Source organism: Phyllostomus hastatus, unplaced genomic scaffold (genome assembly GCF_019186645.2).
Source record: "Phyllostomus hastatus isolate PE091 unplaced genomic scaffold, TTU_PhHast_1.1 phas_contig_210, whole genome shotgun sequence".
Taxonomy (NCBI): domain Eukaryota; kingdom Metazoa; phylum Chordata; class Mammalia; order Chiroptera; family Phyllostomidae; genus Phyllostomus; species Phyllostomus hastatus.
Genome location: NW_025333737.1, coordinates 11,520,826 through 11,537,562, shown reverse-complemented (window position 1 = coordinate 11,537,562; position 16,737 = coordinate 11,520,826). Strand labels below are relative to the sequence as shown.

The window sequence follows — 16,737 nt, the reverse complement described above, 5'->3', positions numbered from 1 at the left end:
TTGCATGAGAGTGGTGAAATGCTCTGTGTTTTCCTGCTGCCTTTCAATGTTCATAACAAGTCTCCCCGTTGTACACAGGTGGGTTTCTTTGCTCTCCCTGGATCTCCCAACCTTCTGTTTAACCCCTCTTCAATGAATGGTCAGAGTTTAATCTCACTAAACTCTCCCCCAGATCTACCTTTGTGCACCTTCCCCATCCCTGGCAGAAAGCATGGAGAAGCCCTTTAGCCCTCGAGTGAACACGCCGCCCCCCTCGCGTGCTCGGTTCCTCTCCCTGGGGGTCGCCCTCCTCAGGGCCGGGAGACCCTTCTCTTCCTCTTCAATGAGATCTGTCCGGTTTGGAGGCTCTCCCCAATGGTGGTATGCTCCACCAGGCGGAACAGGCCACGGGGCTAACGTGCTGCACGTGTAAGGGAACAGGGTGCACCCCTCAGTGCGGGTACACAGGTGTCGGGTGCTGGGGGAGCTGCTGGGGAGGAATTTGGGGCCCAGGATCTCTGGCCTCACTTTGAAGAGCTGCCTCCTGCCCCTGCACATGCCTGACTCGACTGCCCTCGAGGCTGGTGGTTCTCAGACTTGGATGCGAATCTGAGCACCCAAGGGCCATGGGCTGGACTCTCCCCAGAGATTCTGGTTTGGGAGGTGGTTCAGCAAGTGCTCCAGGTGATTCTGATGCAACCTGTGTTTAAGAACCACTGTTCTCGGGCCAGACCCTTTCATCCCAGGGAACAAAACTTGGAAAGGCAGGCACCTAAAACACTGCAAAAGAGCAGCAGGCTTTCCTCCTAGGAAAAGCCTGCTCTATTGTTTCCCAGCAAGACTCCCCAAAGCTCAGAACAACAGACATTGACACTTGAACCAAGCAGAAAAATAAAATGTAAATATCTTAATGTTATTTAAGGCACTGTGGCCACAGGTCTGTGGCTGGGTGCTAAGGAGCAGCAAAATTCTGAGTCTCAAAACTGATGACAAATTAGTGTTTCACCACAAAACACACATTCTCTGGTTGACCCGATCCCTTTGCCCTTTGTCAGCACTTACTATGATTGGACTCTTATTACTCTATGCTTGTTATGTTCTTAGGTTTCTGATCTTCTCTCCTAGCCCCTTCCAGCCCCGCACCCAATCCCCAGCCTACTGGGGCCCAACACTTGCAGAATCAGCACCTACTGCTAGCTTGTCTGACCTCGTCTGCGTCTTTTCCCCAAAGCTCTAGGGCCCTTCTGGCCAAATTTCAGGCTGCCCCCATGTTGGCTGCAGTCAAGAATTAAGCAGCAGGAAAACACAGAGCATTCAGAGGGAAAGAGGAGGTACTTTGTCTTCGGTTCATGTGACAGCACGCTTCCGGGATGGGCAGGGCCCTGCTCACTGGCTTGGTCTGACAGTAACTCCTCAGTCTCAGCAGAACCAGGGGCTGCTGGCCTTCGACGCAGCTCATCCCCATCCCTTTGGCTCTCGTCGACTTTCCTAAGTTTTGTCATTTAATAATTCCTTTTATCGATTAAAAAATATTTACAGCGTCTGCCCTCCAGCACCACAGATGGAGACTTAGCTTCAGAGGCTGGCTGTAGATGCCACACCTGTTCCGCGGGGCCCCTGTCATCCACACGGAGGGTGACAGCAGAGGACCAGAGACCTGCAAAAGCTGCGCATCGAAAAGTCCCTGGTTGACTGTCTTTATTCCACTGAACACATTTCCCCAATTAAGCACCAGGGGAATCACATCAACTAAAGATGCAAAATATCACGATTACCAAAGAGTCTTCCTTTCTGTATATTTGAGGGATGCCCGCCCCCCACCACGTGGCAGGGAGGGGCTGCAGGACTTTCCTAAAGCAGAAGCTGTTGAGACCCAAACCTGAATGTTTTAAGACAAAAGCAAACCCCAAACATTTCCCAGGCCTGTTCCAAATCATCTTCGTAGGAGCAGAAATGTCAAAGGAAGAGAGACCTGTTCAATGTGGGTTCCCATTAGCTTGGCCGTGAACAGCCAAGGAGCCCTGGGTACATCAATGTCCTTTGGAAGATGGCGGGGGGGGCCTTAAAGCTAGTGAGTGTTGCAGTGAGTGTTAATGAATGTTACACCACAGTGCCAGCTAAAGGTTAACAAGCTCGGACACTAGAATAATCCTGCCTTGTCCCATTTGCTAAAGAAAATATCAGAGTGCGAGTAAGACAGAAGTTACACAAATAAATGCCATAGGTACTGCTTGAGGGTTCTGACCTCCAAAGGATATTTGCCTGAACAATCAGCCTTAAAGAGACAATCAGCTACCAGAAGGGACAGATACTGTTCCTACACTGGCTACCGCTACATGCAAGGATAAAGACATAGTTCTGCAACGAGATTTGACATGCTCCCCATGGAAGTCAGAGGGAGCCCTGGAGCCAAGGATTGTGCTTGGAATCCTTCAAATTGAAAACTCTCAAACTGCCTTTTCCCCCCTTTCTAAGAACCTGGGTTTATTTTATTCTTTTTCACTCCAGCTTCTCTTTGCTTAACTACCCCCCCCCCCCCCCCACCGCCCCGGCACATATCCTATTTCTCAGGCTATTCTCTGCCTTATACAGACTTAACTGGATATTCACTCAAAATATTTGCTCAACTCCAAGAAACAATCTGTTCCTTACTATACCTTAAGAAAGCACTGTGTCTTATTTGTTTTTAAAAAAATTAATCATCATTTAATAGTTTAGGTACAAAGAAGAAAACATTGTCCTCAGTGAATGCGACGACCTCCATCATTCTGGGAATATTTACTGGAACAGACAGAACCTCGTGCTCCTACAGAGAATCTATCTGTTTGTCTATTTAACAGGCGGTCAGGAAACAGATATTCATGGAGCATTCTTCTACCAGGTCTTACAACAGTGAACAAAACAGATACACCCCTGCTGTCCTCACAGGATTTAAGATCTAGTAATTCAACAGAAAGTCTGCTAATAACTCAAACACTTACTTCACAAGGCCTGATATTTTTCAAGAGGAGGTGCGGCATATTTGAGATAAGAATAATCCTTCCTTCAACAAAGAAAGCACTACAAGAACAATCTTCAAGTGTTTGCTGGGTGGAAGTGGAAGCCTGAGACCGAGGACCTGGCCCACTGGGCGCTTTCACTGACCGGCTCCAGAACCACCCAGGAGGACTGCGCTTAATCCTCAGGAGCTTTGTTCTGAGAGGCACTGCCACCAACCTGCAGCGAGTGCCACCACTAGGGGCCCGAACCACACAGGCATCCCTCTGTTGAAGGTGTCCCTGCAGTAGCTCAGGCGAGAGTTTCAGAGCCTGCGGTCCAGCCAGCCTGCATCCGGGGGAGGGTTCACCCGGCCACTGGCCCACATCTGAGAGAGAACAAGAGGCAGAAGGACCAGGGAGGACCCACCATTGAAACACACGCATGGAGTCGACTCTCTTTACAGTAGCCTCCTAAAGTGAGACCTGAGTGTGAAAATCCCCTTTAGAATTTAATGCTTGTTCTAGAAACATTCATCTTGAAAGATATCCATCTCTCTCTTCGGTCCCAATGAGCAGAAGCCTTGCGCTCTGGATGGATCTCCCCCACTTACCTGCCGGTTCAGCCTGATGGACAAGATGTTGTTGGAATAGCTGTAGTTACAGATCTCGGTGCCTTTCTTGAAGTGATAGACGTTCATTTGCCGCGGCTTCGTGCGGCTGACCACCACCACCAGGCTGCTGGAGAAGAGGCGCTCCACGATGTAGACGTCCGGGATTTCATCTGGAAGGGAGGGCGGTGGAAGGTACCTGGGTTTCAGTGTCCCCCCGACTAGGCCAGGCGCCCAGCGTTCTCTGGGTCCTGCCGACCAGGCACCCGCCATCAGCACGCATTTGCAATGATTTTTCCTCATGGTGAAGCTTTAACCATTTCCAAATGTAACAGTTCCAACGCCCTAACAAATATCTAGAGAAAATACCAGTGACCAGACACAAGTCAGGATTTCCCAAGCTCCTACTCCAGGGCCCTCCGATGCCACTGTTTGCTCTAGGAAACATATTTGAGGGGTTTGGGCAATCTCCATCTACCCTTTTCTCATTGAGAGGTTTCAGAGAAATCACTACTCTGTCACAGCCTCTGCTTTCAGGATTCTTTTGGTCTCTGCTGCTAAGATGGGGACCGCCATGGGGGGCAGTAACACAAAAAGTCTGGACTCCTTCCCCGTCGTGCTGCACTCCAGGACCCTGTCTGGAATCCCTTTCCCGTTGTAAACAATCTGGACTTCGTCTTACGACCGGGGAAGTACTTCTGCATGCTGGAAGAAAGTACATTCATAAGCCTCCTGAGCACCTGTTAAGTGGAGAGTGTTCTTTTCATGCCTTTCTTGCTCTTGGGCAAGTCCCGTAGGGAGCGGCACAGGAGAGAAACAGAGCAAAATATTCATGAAAATGGCATAATAGAAATGACATCCTACAAACAAATTAGGAGCCCAATATACTATTTGCCAAATCACTTTCTTTCCAGGAAGTCCAAAGACTGTATATTCTTCCTTATTATGACAGAGTGAACCATTGCTTACCCTGGGACAATCAGAGTCACATTCCTAAACTGGAATTTTAAAAATAGTCACCAGAAGTACTTTAACACCTTCAAAAGGAATATGTAAACGGGATAGTATTGTTTTATTAGAGCAAAGAACACACTTCCACGACTGAATGAATGTTACCAATATTCTACAGCACCAATATTATGGGAAAAATCCAAACTGATCTCTTAGTGTGACAATTATAAAAACCGATGACTGTTAATATGTGTACATGAAAAGTTATCAGCAATATGGTTTCAAACAAAGGATTTCTTAATATAAAATGTTACCTAAGCTATTGCTACATCTAAGTGCTTCGTCATGGTTTTTTGAAAGCAAGAGGAGACAATGATTTGTATTTCAATCTGAAAGATCCTGACTCCAGTTTGATGGCTAAGGGAGGGAAATGCAGAAAGCTCAGGAGCACCAGGGGTTAAAGTCCAGAGGGAAGATCTGATGTCCCTGAGGTCTCGCTCACACACACACACACACACACACACACACACACACACATATGCACTTACTGCTTCCGTGGACTTGGTCCAGTTGCTCCACAGAACTCAAAGAAAACAGCTTATACCCGGCTTTGGTTCCAATTGCTAGGGATCTGCGGGAGAGAATGGCAGCCTGGGAATGACAACAGGTATTGTGTTCCAACTCAGACCCGCCTAGAGACAGAGCCCTTGTCCCTCTCGCTTCACAGGGGACAGATAAACATACATCCTCAGGTGCTTGGATATTGGATAACTTTCTAACCGGCAAGATACACCTTGTCAGGTGGGTGGGCATGGTAAAAGGACAAGGTCAAAGACAACTACAGAGAAAAATGTGCAACAGCTGAGAGACAGTCCATGGGCTGTGTCTTCAAGTGAAATGTCAAACCTACGAGAGACCATGTTTTCCCAGCTGAGCAGAAATAGGAAAAATGGAATGTTTAGGGATATCCGCCATTGCTCCCACTCCCAACACAATTAGGGGGCTCCTAGCTGCTTGAGAGGTACTTTACCAAGAGGTAAATCATTTTTTATTCCTTTGATGACCTTTTTTTTTTTGGCTTGAAACGGAAATACAAGTTCTTAGTTGACATAATAGGTCATTAATAGGCAAAACTTAATAGATGCTTCCTTTAATTTTTTTTTTTCCATGAAACATTCCCAGACACTTTATACCAGTAGCTCTCATCCCTGGGTGGACGCCAAACTCACTTGGGAAATTCACAACAACCACAAAAATACTGATGACTGTCTGCCCCTTCTCCCTCAAACCTGACCTGTTTTCATTCATTGCATTTTTAATTAATCAATTTATTTATGTTTTAGTTCAAGAGCTCTAACATGCAGCCAGGGGTGAGAATGCTGATTTATACCAACCAACAAAACAAAAACTAAACACTTATCTGGGACAACGGGGGCTAAAAAAAACTTGTTTTTTAAATTTTTCACTTCTCAATCCATAGATAACGACAGAGTGTGAACCCAGGTTTTTGTTTTTGTTTTTGTCTTTTTTGGCCTCAGGATGAAAGCACATGAGCCTGTTTTGTTCAGCAGCTGGGAATCCCCTTCAGCTTCTTCCCAAGTGAGGGACAGAATCTGACACAGAAGACACTGAGAATGACAGTCTGACCCTGGGCACTTCCATCCTGGGAAAATGGGATGTCCAAGCCGAAAGGGACCTTAACATGGTCCTCAGTGGACCTGCAAATGAGTCCACCTTCCTCATGTAAAACAAATACATGAAAGGCGGGATCTGCTCTGCACAGAGAAGCATGTACTAAAATAAGCAGCTTCCTGCGACAAGCCCGATGCCACGGGTCTTGTTTCACTAGCCTAAAAAAGAGAAGGTCACGTGATTTCCCCTGGAATATTTTCCTACCCAATCATTTGTTCTTCCTTGGGACATGGGGATGAGTGACTACAGTCAACTTGTAATCAGGGAGGCAGTGGCTCGGGTTCCTCAGGCCTCCCGGCTGCCCACTGTCTAAACTGGTGTTAGACCTTGGCTTGGGAGAAGCGGTCGCCTTGGCATCTGCAGCTACAGCCTTAATGATGACAAGCAGCAACTGGAAAGACAAGCCAGCCTCATCTTAAAACCTTCCAAGTGTACTCTGTAGTTACTGTTCTGAATTCTTTTCACATAAACTTTTCCACATGCAGGCGTGCTTAGTTGTAAACAGAGGTTTCTAAAACTTGCAAGTAATGAAAAGAATGTTGTAACCAGAGTCTTATAATATTAACCAATACACCTGAAAGTTTCAAATAATTTTCAAACATCTGCCTTGCTCCTGGAACAGACGAATTTTACATAGGAGAAAATGGTGGTGCGGTCACTGTGTATATTTTGAATGATTAATCAATGGCTACAAAAGTCTCCGAATCAAGGAATTCAGACAAAAACCTTATTTTATCCACAAAGCTTTTTTTTTTTTGTAGGAAAATTCTCCTCACTTCTCGTGGGCACAGTATTTGGGATAAACACGCATCACCAATCAAATGAAAAAAAAAAGTACCCGAAGTGTCTAGCACAGTGGCGAGCATGATGTGAGAGTGAGAGAGACTGGTAAAGGTGGGTGGTCCTCACCCCCCTTCTCCAGAAATACTAGATCTTACACACAGACTATGCTTAAAAAAAAGTCACACTGATACTCCTAAGTGTATTCGGTAAGGGGCTTGACTTATTTTAAAAATCAATGTCATACCCTCTGTGGCTCAAAACAACTGACTGTGACAAAAACTTTTATTTATAGGTGAGACAGAGCTGCCCAGCAGAGCCTTCATCCAAGAAAATAGAATGAACTGTAGGGACTAAGGAAATTAACTTCCCCAGCACCCTACGGTTTTGCAAATAACACTCTTATCCAACTGCTCTGAAAGCCTGGGCTGAACTAGAATAAAGATTAAAATAATCTAATAAACAAGGCTACAAAGCAGACATTAGAACATTCACTAACAAGCAAACTAACTCCCTTCCTTAACCTGTGTTCATTTGGGAAGGAAAATACCCAGACATTTCAACAGCCATCCCCTCTTGCAAAATGTTTCTTACAAAACATCAGAATTTTATCTAGACTGTCATTTTTGTAAACTGTGGGTCTCAACGGTGAGTGAATCCTAAAAACAAGCCAGTGAGTCACAAATAGCTTAAAAAAAAGGAAATAGAAGATACCAGAGGGTATCACCCATCATAAGGGCAAACACCATTTTGTGAACCACTTTTTAGCTATATTATTTGTACACAGATATTGGGTGATGTTGTAATATATATTTCTTATTGTGGGTTGTGGTTGAGGAGAGCTTCAGTCACGCATCTAACTAACCAAGATGTCCAGTAACCAGATTACCCGATTATGCATAGTTTTTTTTTTTTTTTAACAAAGGCATACTGTTTGGTACGGGGTGTATTTAAACAGAAACGCAAAGGGAATGGAAGCCAGAGTTGCTTACGGTAAGTGATGGCCTTAATTACCCCACTGCATGTTCAATATTAGCATAACCCAGTCACAGGCCAAAAGCACAAGCCTGAAGCTGACTCCAAACAAGGAACACAACAGAAACTGGTACAGCAGGAAGTGGGAGATCGGGAAGAGGTCATCCCTGCCTGATGCACTGGATGTACATTCCAAAGAGATTATTCCAGAGGGTCCCTGGGGCTGGCGTCTAACAATTCCACGAAAAGAGGGAAGGAAAACGTTTGCGTCCAAAGGACGGAACCCTCCAGATGCCTGAAACACAGCCCAGGGAATCCCAGCTCTCTGGCCAAAGTCCAAACGTGACCATCAGGGTGAAACATTAAAAATCTACTAAAAAAGCAAGAGTGGAGTTCATACTCCTGGGGGAAAGCATCCTGGGGCCAAGACTGGGCTCATGGGCTCGGAGAGGGGGGTTCGGCCTAGCCGAGTGGGCTGCGTGGAAACGCGGGGAGATGAACGGAAAGGTTTCTGACATCCAGAGGAAGCAGACCAGATGCCAGCGCTGGGGCTGGGACAGAGGCTGGCCTGCCCGCAGGGATAGGCTGCCTCTGTCGGAGGCCCTGCCCAGATGCCACGTTGAGATGCTCAAGGACAAATGGGAAAGTTTTCCTGGACTCCCAGCTTCCTGGGCCCCAACTACCACGCCTTGGGTCAACTTCCAACCTGCCTCTCCCCTCCCATCTCCTTTGTTTTGGCTTCTGCCCCTCCTTCCCCAGATCCCCACTTCGGTCACCACCCCCAGCCCCTCTTCCTTAGCTTCCTTCGGCCCTACTTTGCTAGCTCACTTTCCCCGTTTACCCTCGACCAGCCCCTCCTGGCTCTCGGCCTGAGCAAGGAAGGGTTGGGGGCACCCAAATCCCCTGCGGGAGGAGGAGGAGGGCGGAGGAGATGGATGCCTAGACCCAAACCAGACGGGGGCAGCCGCCGCCATCCCGCTGCCGGCCTCTTGGGGCACAGGCCAGAGCCTGTTGCTACAAGTTTCGGACAGGACACCACCTCTGGCCGCCACTTTCTGTCCCCCACTTCCCGGCCAGGCAGACTCCGCCGCTTACGTGCAGTCCTGGTTGAAAGAGAAGCAGCTGAGCGCTGCTTCGACCCCGCCCGCGGGGCCGTCCGCGGCCTCGGCCTCCATCGGGGGCTCGACCCGGGCAAGCCGCAGTTCCGAGCGGGCGACAGCCACCTCAGCAGCCCGCTGGCGCCGGCTCTAGGGGCCGGGTGGCCTGCCCCTCTTCTCCCTAGTCCCGCCCCGATTCCGCTTCGCTCCACCCCTCCTTGCTTCGGCCCGCCCCTCCTGGTGTTGCCGCGGTTCCGGCTGCTATTGGCCACGAGCCCTTGCCGCGGCGCACTCTTGACCAATTGGCAACGGCTGTGGGCGGATCCGCCTCGTTTGAAACCCGCCCCCAACTCCAAGACGCGGTTCTCCATTGGGCAAAGGCTAGTGATGCAGAGGCGGCAGGCCACGTGGTGGTGTTTTCATTGCCAGAGCAGCTGGCCAGAAGGGAGCGAGGAGACCAGAGACGGGGTGCAGCTGGGGCGGGACCTGCTGGGTTCAGTCGCAGCTGCGTTGCGGCTCCCGCAAAGGGGACAGGCAGATGCTCTGGATCCTACCCCACCCAATACTCGGTCGTGTGTAACTCTTCGTCTATTAAACGTACAGAGCTTAGTAGACAGCGTTGGACGCCAAAGTCCCACCCTTTTGTAGAGTCATCAAGCTGCTTTGAAAAACGTTTCTAAAATGAGGATGCCAAGGTCAGGCAGATAAGTTATCTTGCCCATTGCACTACCGTTGAGAATGACTACATGCCAACACTGTATTAACTCGTTGAATTCGTAGAAAACGTTGTGAGGAAAGGATACTTATGCCCAATTTAAAGAAGTGGTAACTGAAGCCTGGAACTGCTAAACAGTAAGAATGTGGTTTTGTCTGATTTCAAGATCCATGCGCCAAACAACTCTGCTAGACAGGGTTTGACAAAACCTTTTTGCTCTGTAGCTAAAAGAAAAAAAAAGAAAGAAAATGTGTATAGGATTTTATGTGTATAGGTGTATTTTATAAAAGGTATGATGTCTAGAATACACAATTCAAAACATGTAATTTGAGATGACAAAGGGTCTCTACTCGCAAGCTAAATACATGTTACCATGTAGAATTACTGGCAAAGTTTATGAATCATTGCTGTATTAGCTCTGCTGGCTTTGGGTTTATTTAATTCCTGACAAATTTTTAATTCATGCTTTTCAACTTTTAAGATAAAATGGTGTTTTAATTATTGTTATATCACAACACTTCAAATTGGTATAATTCAAACTTATCTATTTTGTGACGTATATAAATTTGGACATAGAATGAGAGAAGAGCACTGTTTTGACCTAAGACTTTCCGGTTGGGTTTTTGGTTTTGGTTTGAAATACAAATATAAGTTTCTTCTCTCAGATGATGTAAAAATAGTTCATCTCATAGGTCCACAATGTGTGTGGTTGCTCTTTAGTTGATTGTGAGGTGTTGTACAACATCCTAAGTGAAGAGAGCTCTGTCTGGATTCCTTAACTGCATCATCTTTGTGACCTCTCAGATCAAAGGTGCTTTCCTCCTCCCTCCCAGCTCAGGCAAATGCTTCAGTCCTTTCTATTCTATTTAGAATACCAAGGGTATGGCATGTTAGGTGCTAGGTTGCTGGGACAATTACAGGAAGTGCCCAGTAGATTTTTAAAGTGGAAGTTGTTATTACCAGGAGTTTGGGCTTTATGGGGTAGAATTGGGAGCTGGTGTTAGTTTTTGAACAGGAGTGTTTCATGATAAAAGCAGTGTTTTATGCAGATAAACTTAGCCAAGGTGTACAAAACAGATTAGAAGTGTGGGGGTGGGGGGTGGGGGGAGTGGGAGGGAGGAGGAGCCTAGATGAACATGAAATTCTAGGAGTGAAAGAATGTGAGAGACTACTATGCTATTGGATGGCAGCAGGGTCACATAGGTTAGGACAAACTTGGGATTCTTTTCTAATTGAAATATATTTGACATGTAACATCATATAAATTTAAGGTATATAACATGTTGCTTTGATACATTTATATATTGTAATATGATTGCCATGTAGTGAGAATTAGCACCACTACACCAAGAGATATTTTGAGATAGTGCTGTCCAATAGCAAGATAATGTCAATCACTAATGTGAACTTCATATGTAATTTTACATTTTCTAGAAGTCACATTAAAAAGTGTAAAAAGGGCCCTGGTTGGTGTGGCTCAGTGGATTGAGTGCCGGTCTGCCAAACAAAGGGTCACCAGTTTGATTCCCAGTCAGGGCACATCCCAGTCAGGATTGCACGCCACGTCCCCAGTAGGGGGCACGCAAGGGGAAACCATACATTGATGTTTCTCTCCCTCTCTTTCTCCCTCCCTTCCCCTCTCTGTAAAAATAAATACATACAATCTTAAAAAAAAAAAGCTAAAAAGGTCCTGACTGGTGTGGCTTAGTGGGTTGGGCATCATCCTGCAAATGAAAGGTCACTGGTTCCATTCCTGGTTAGGGCACTTACCTAGGTTGCTGACCAGGTCCCTGAGAGCAACCAATCAATGTTCCCCTCCCTCCCTTTCTCAGTCTCTTCCTTGCTCTCTAAAAATAAATAAATAAAATCTTTTCTTAAGGGTAAAAAGAAATGGTTAAATCAATTTATTTAATGCTTTTAAATTTAACCCACTATGTCAAAATATCATTTTAATAGGTAATCAATATAAAATTATTAATCAGTTAGTTTAAATTATTATTACTGCATAAGTATTTAAAATCCAGTGTGTCTTTTTCAATGGCAGGATATCTCAACTCACACTAGCTGGATTTTAAGTGCTCATGTGGCCCATAGCTATCTCAGTGCTCAGTGGAGTTTGGAGAGCATAGACCCCAGGGCAGGGTGGCGTTGGGGAAGAGGGAGTGGCAGGCAGGTGAAGGGAGAGCTCAAGCAGATTCCATGGCTAGGAAAGGGGCAGCCTGTTGTGCTGCTTTCAGGTGCTTGGGCAGGTGTTCAGGAAGAGGCATTTAGTTTCAGACTTGTTCAGGGAACAGAACTGAATGTTCATTGGAATTGAGGTTCCGGTCTAGAGATGTAGATATGGAAGAAAACAGGTCATCTCCCCGCCCCACCCTTCCTGTGAATAATCCGCCCTCTGCGTTTCCTGCTGGGCTCCTGGTCCTCCATCCACCACCACCCGAGTGGAAATAACGTCTCCGGCTGCCTCATCTGCTTTGCTTTTCTTCCCAAGACAGTACTGAAATCTATGTTCTAATGTAAATTTCTATTTCTACAAATCTATATTTAATGTATATATTTATATACATCTATGTTTATTTTATGTAGACCTATAGTTTTATGTAAAAATTTAAAACGTTGACAACTAATTCTTATTTAAAAAAGGAAAACACCACCACGTGGCCAAACTGGACACATCAGCTGGCTGGATGTGGTTCGTGGAGCACCAGGGTATGGCCTCTGCTGAAGGGGAGAAGCCTCTTTGAGGGGCTCCACCCTCACAAAATGTTCCCGGATGTCCATTCACAGAAAAAGCCAAGGAAAAGGTTATAAATAAATTCAGAGGTGCTGAATTCACTTAATGTCCGGCTGAGTTTTGTTTTACTTTTTAAGTCCTAGTTTTTGTTCTAGTACCTCTGCGGGAGTGGAAACTCCTAATTTGAATGTTGGGCATATTTATGGCATCTTAATTCTTCCATATTCTTGGAACAGAAATTTCACTGCTAAATAACAGAAGCAAAAGATATCGGAGGAGGGGGCGGTGAACACAATACTTTATTGCAATGGGAACAAGACTTTTTCTCTTTTTTCCAATAGAAGATTCCTAACTGTCTGTCTTTTCCCAGACAAAATGTCCATTTTCCCAGGGAAACAGCAAGTCAGCAAAATCTTGGGAGAGTAAAGCTGGGCTCTGCAACTCAGACACCCTTGGCCTAAGAAATTGCAGAAGCCCCACTTCAGCGAATGGGAAGGCTTCTATTTGCATACAATCAGGTTGTGATTTAAAAATGTTGACTGGGGAACGAGCAGGGCCTTCACAGGGGAAGCAGGGAATGAGACATCCTGTCTGATGCAACCCTCAGGCCCTGGCTGCCCATCACACCCAACTGTCTATAATTAGAGTAAGTACTAGGTGAGCAAACACCACTCCTGGCCTCGTCTTCTTTTTATGAAATCTATTTTTATAAAATCAGGTCACAGGAAATAATCTCCTTTTGCTTTTCTGATGTCTTTCAACACTCAGAACTCATTCTGAAAGAGAGGCAAACCATAATGGACAAGAGTATGGTGGGACTTGGAGAGAAGAGCACAGAGAGGGAGGGCCTGGGGGCAGTGCAGAACAGGCACGTCTTGGGGCTTGGGGACAGGTGAGGGAGCTCAAGGGGCCAGCCAGACAGCTCCAGGGTAGGAGGGGGAGGTTGACAGTAGGGTGATACATAATCCCATCAGATTGGCAAACAGGAAGTCCCTGGCCAGAGGTATGGCCCAGCAGCAGGCACCTTTGAACTTTTTCGTTTCTAATCACAAGCATAGTCCTTGTGGGAGAGCATGGCTTCAGGGAAAGAAGAGTCTTATGAGCAAAGGATGGAACCACTATTTCTGGTCTCATTGATTTGAGGGTGAGGGGCAGAGAGCAAAACCAACAACCATTCAAATATTCCTTGTCTGGTACTTTTCCTTACAAGGGCAAGAAAATGACATTTCATTGAAGAGTGAGCTGGTGTCTTTGTCTTCATTTTCTTCCCACATCTGTCTTATTTTTGCTTCCAGAATAATCTTCCTAAACCCCTGTCGGGGCCTGCCCTGCTTGGTCTCAGGAAGCTGTAACCCCCTGTGACTTAGGCTGGGTGAGAGACCTCCAAATCAGGAGCCACTAAGGAGACAAAACTGATTTCCCTGGCATGAACGCTGCCTGTTCTGTGCCTGGCCTCCAATGCTTGATCAGTTAGCCAATGATGGGTAAGATTTCCCACAGGGGGAATTGCCTAAGACAGGCATGGTCATGTGGAGGCCTCAGGGAAGAGACTCGGGCTGTGGAAATGAAGGAGTGATTGACATCAACCCCTGCCCCCTCAGCTTTGTCAAAGCCTGAGTCCTTGTTCTTAGTTGTGAGAAATCCAAGTCTCCTGGCTGCCTTTGTCTTCTCTGCCCGACTCAGGTCTGCGGAAATAATAGGGGTTGTACAGTCCAGACCAGAGTCGGCGGACCCCCGGGGTAATCAGGCCTGGGACATAGAATATGCAAGATCCTGTGAGATCTGCTTGCTGGAGGATGCTATTGAATTAGAATATGAAGGCATGGGCAGGAAACGAGACTAGCCTTTTAGGTCCTGTAGTGATAAAACCCCAAACTCTGCCTAGAATCCCCGCAGGAGTTCTGTCAACACCTTTGAAAATTACCTACTTGTTTGATCTTCCCTGCCAGACTGGAATCCACAAACTGTGTCTGTATTCTTAATAAAAACCTACTGAGGCAGGGGCTCGGAGTGTTCTCCACTAGAGAGAGTGGCCGTTTCGTCCCAATTTCCCCACAGGACTCAGTTGTCCCTGTGTGTGTTTTTCTCGTGTTTCGACGAGCATCCGCAGCAGGGATGGATACTGCTGGCCAGTATCCTCCACAAACCCCCAATGCAGGTCATAAGTTCTCCATAAATACTTGCCAATCAGCCAATACTTGTGAAGACAGTAGCTTTCGATGTGTGCATTTGCAGACGTAGCTTGAGCTAAGGGTCTGTTTATTATTTGAGACAACAGAGAGAGGTTCAGTCATGGAGTATGGGACATGGAAAGACCAGCTGAGATTACAGAAAAGGATTCAGCAGGTCAGCCCATCACTGTGACTTAAATTTCAGCGTATAACTGTAGGTGATATCTGAAAATGGAAATCAGAAAGCATGGCCTGAAGCCTCATGCACCTTCTCAATGCTCAGTACATCTGCCCTGTTCTGCATATTTTATTCCTGCCACAGAGCTGCATACATCTAGTTTGAGAGATGTTGGGGAGTTGCTAAAGGTCCAGGGCAGTTTGTGATGGAGATATAGTTTGTACCCAGTCCCCTTCACTGGGCTCCCACGTCACCCTTCCATGCTGCCTCTCAGACTGCTGTGGCTCAAGGCTAGAAAGAGAATCAGCATCTTGCACTTCATCCTATACTGGGACAGAGAGGCCAGGGGTGGAGAGCAGGAGACAGCCTTGTGCTAAGAAGGCCAGCCACAGGCCAAGTGCGAGGGGAGGCTATGGAGTCCTGCGGCTTTCAAAGGCGACTGAAGCTTTTCTTACATTTGCCAGGGATATTACTAGTATTTCAAAACATCTTTTGTTCCCAAGCAAAGGGTTAACCTACACTCATAGAGGGTTCGGTTAGTTGGTAGGTGGTTCTGTACAACTCTGGGTTTCTTACTAGTCCAGAGAAATGATGAAGAGTGTATTTATTTCTCAGAATCCTTCACCCCTGGGGAGGAGGTGAATGAAAAGGCCTCCAGGGAGCAGGACTGGGCTAAGAATCCCACGATTCTTGGTGAACATCGCCATCTAGTGACCTACAGTGTTCAGTTCCAGGCCGGTGGACGGACCTTGAAGTGAGAAGATACAGCTGATTACACGACAAACCTTGGAAGAAGAACCTCCGAGGCTCCCCACATGTTCTTCCAAAACTTCTTTACTGTCTTCTTCTTTACTGTCTATACATGGGAAACCCAGAGGCCTCTCTTACCGCTTCCAGGGTGGCTGGAGGAGGAGGCAAAGAGGTCAGAATGATAATGCTAGGGGAGGAGGGGAGGGCTGCCAAGCCACCCGACATTTTGACTTGTACTGGAACAGGCTCCCTCGGGCAGCTGTGTTGAAAGTAAATGGCAGGTGTCCTGGGAAATGCCCAATTCACTTTAGCAAGTTAAAAGTGCCAGAGGGCCCAGCATGGCCTTCGTCTAACATCATTTAACAAGGACTTCCCCAGGTTTAGTTAGAGCTCCGTCTTCCCCGAACACCCACTAACTTCCTGTGGGACCCGAGAAGGTGGCAATCAGCCTGATCTGTGATGCCGCTGCCGGACGGACGGGCATAAATAAGCCCAGGGTGAGGCCCACAGAAAGCAGCATTGTTCTCAAGGCTGCACCGCAGCTGCAAAAGGACTAACACTGAGTGACTAATGCTCCCGTATCAGTACCTTCCCCAGACTCACTCCACTCCTCCCACCTCCTAAACGAAGATTTGTGACAGGAAACGCCTGCTCCCAGGCCAGATCTGACCTGACCTGATTTCTGTTTCTCTTCCCCAGCCCTCCTTAGACTCACTGGACGTGGGCCCGAACCGTACACAAAGCCCCGGCCCCCAGGCTCTTACGGAAACACCCCCTGGTCTGCTGTACACAGTCCTTCACTGCAGTAGGTTAATAAAACCAACACTGACTGGGTGAGCCTACTGGTCTTTACCATCAGGTGCGATTGGCCCCCCCGCATTTCACGACTACTTCCTACTACAAATTCTGCCAGTTTATAGTGGAGACACTGCACCCCGCTGAAAATGTCTTGTGTACCAATTGGAAAACAGTGCACGATAAGTGGAAGGGGTGAGGACTGTATTGTGAAATATTTTAAAAATAGTGTGTGTTATTTTTATAAGTTGCCTCTCATCTGGCCAGTGCCTACTGATGTTAACATGTCTGGCTGAACACTTGTGCTGCGGGCCCTCTCAGGTCGATCAGGGCT

General features: G+C 46.9%; 1 protein-coding gene across 1 annotated transcript in view; it reads right to left on the bottom strand.

Moving 5' to 3' along the window:
- The window catches only part of WIPI1 (WD repeat domain, phosphoinositide interacting 1), a 31,447-nt gene extending 22,220 nt beyond the window's left edge, over window positions 1–9,227 (bottom strand). Inside the window, exons 1-3 of the mRNA XM_045836475.1 lie at window positions 9,059–9,227; window positions 5,065–5,147; window positions 3,569–3,738 (exon numbers count right to left, since the gene is read on the bottom strand). Of these exons, the coding sequence (XP_045692431.1) occupies window positions 3,569–3,738; window positions 5,065–5,147; window positions 9,059–9,138 (333 nt within the window). The 5' untranslated portion in view covers window positions 9,139–9,227. The remainder of the gene's footprint in view (window positions 1–3,568; window positions 3,739–5,064; window positions 5,148–9,058) is intronic.
- Window positions 9,228–16,737: the final 7,510 nt, after the last annotated feature.